This window comes from Trypanosoma equiperdum (genome assembly GCF_001457755.1).
Source record: "Trypanosoma equiperdum strain OVI genome assembly, contig: ctg_1344, whole genome shotgun sequence".
In the NCBI taxonomy this organism is placed as follows: Eukaryota; Euglenozoa; class Kinetoplastea; order Trypanosomatida; family Trypanosomatidae; genus Trypanosoma; species Trypanosoma equiperdum.
The window spans coordinates 1-1,912 of NW_027123332.1; the positions used below are offsets into that span (position 1 = coordinate 1).

At 45.9% G+C, this 1,912-nt stretch overlaps 1 protein-coding gene across 1 annotated transcript; it reads left to right on the forward strand.

The window, feature by feature from the left end:
* Window positions 1-648: 648 nt before the first annotated feature.
* Window positions 649-1,293, forward strand: TEOVI_000783100 (Trypanosomal VSG domain containing protein, putative; the record flags this gene model as incomplete). The annotated part of the gene is made up of 1 exon (XM_067221181.1): window positions 649-1,293. One exon carries the CDS (start codon window positions 649-651, stop codon window positions 1,291-1,293), a length of 645 nt encoding a protein of 214 aa, XP_067077282.1.
* Window positions 1,294-1,912: the final 619 nt, after the last annotated feature.

Sequence of the window (1,912 nt, forward strand, 5' to 3'; positions counted from 1 at the left end):
AAGTTAGATTTTGACTATGAAAGTGTTTGTGGTGATGCGTTTAAAGAAGGGGATTTGTTTAAGGCTAAGAAATTGTAACACAAAGCGTCAAGTGCGACCTCTAAACATCTAAATTAAAGAAAGTTTCAAACGAGAAAGCAACAAAGAAACCACCCACAACGCGGATCAAACACTCTACATCCCCACGTGAAACTTAAGACAAAAAGAAGCGACAATGACCTCAAGAAATAGCCTTCTAACGATACTAATTCTAACCACAATGATGATCACAACCAGCAACGCCGCCAAAAAAGGAGAAGCCACAAATGCGGACGCGTTCGCTGCAGCATGTGACGTTCTAACAACTCTAAAAGCTCAGCCGACAGTCTACGACGGACTAGCCAACGCCCGGGCGCTAGCACTAGATATTGTAGCCCTTAATATGACGATGGCCGCAGAGGCCTTCCGGGGCGCCTTTCGAGACGACACGCTTCCGGCAAAAGCTGACAATAAAGTGTACCAAAAGCTCAGCGAGGCTGAAAAGAAAGTATGAGACGAAAATTATGACTTCTGGCAAAGCGCAGCACCCAAATTCAGGGAACTAGAAAAAATCCAGTGCTCAAAACCCTGTTGCAAGCGGCACCAACGACCGCATCCGCAATAAAAGCAATGGCAGCAGAGGCGAAGAAGTTAATGGGGGCCGAACAGCTCAGCAACCCAGGCAAATCGCTCAATACCTTCAAAGCAAAAGCGGCGCTAGCGATCTACGGAGCCAATGGCGAAGATGGCGATGCAGCAACAGCAGGCAGCAACGACGACCGGAAAACGCTCTGCGGGACAGCCGGTAAGGCCAAAGGATCCACATCCGGCGCAAACTTGAGGGACGACATGCTTTGCCTGTGCGCCAACACAGGCAGCGGCGGAGGCGTCGACAAAGTATGCTGCACAACGTGTCAGGCAACACCAAACAACTGGAATACCGGCGCGCAAGGCAAAGCAATATTCGCCACACTCAAAAAAGAATGTGAGACACTAATACCCCGCAAGACAACTTCCGCGGAAGCGCTCAGCGGAGCGGTGAACCGATTCCTAACACACATAGCGAAGCCACAAGGCAGCGGCGGCGATGCACTGTTTGGACTAGGCCAGATCGAAGGCACCGCAGCTTCAGGCTGTCTAGGCGTCTCCAACGCCAACGGAGGCATCTGCGTAATCTACGCGGAAGGAACAGGCGCCGGTCAAAAAAAAGCTGCCATTGGCTGGTTGGAACCCGTATCTGCAGCCTTAGCTGCACTGGAGCGAACACCCGAGTAAAACTCGGAAGCGCGGCAAATAGTATTAAAGCTGGTGTCCCTCAACAAAACGGCGTACACAGTGGCTTTCACTGCGCATAAACAAACACCACCAGCAAAAACAATGGCTGCAAATGGACAAGTGAAAAGGAGGAGACAGGCAAGTACTGCAAAGTGAATGAACCTAAAGTTACAACTCAGACAACCGCAGGAACAGGAGGACAGACACCAAAAGAGGGAGCAGCTGCAGAAGGTAAAAAGTGCTCCGAAAAGACGAAACAAGAAGAATGCAAAGACGGCTGCAAATGGGATGGAAAAGAATGCAAAGATTTCAGTTTTCTTGTAAATAAGAAACTGGCTATGATTATTTCTGCTTTTGTGACTTTGGTAGTATTTTGAGGGTTCTAGTTTAATTTTATGAATTTTTTTCTCAACTTTATGATATTTTTGAAAATTTGTTATTTTTGATAGAATCACTAAGTTTGATACGCTCTAAAACTTTTTAAAAGTCTTTAAAAAATTTGAAATTTAGGTAATAATGTGACCTGTAATTGTAAAGTAGTAGTGTAATAGAGTATGAAAGCTGAGTAACATTCTAATATTGTTTATTTTATGGATATTAGTTACGGTTATAATAGTGA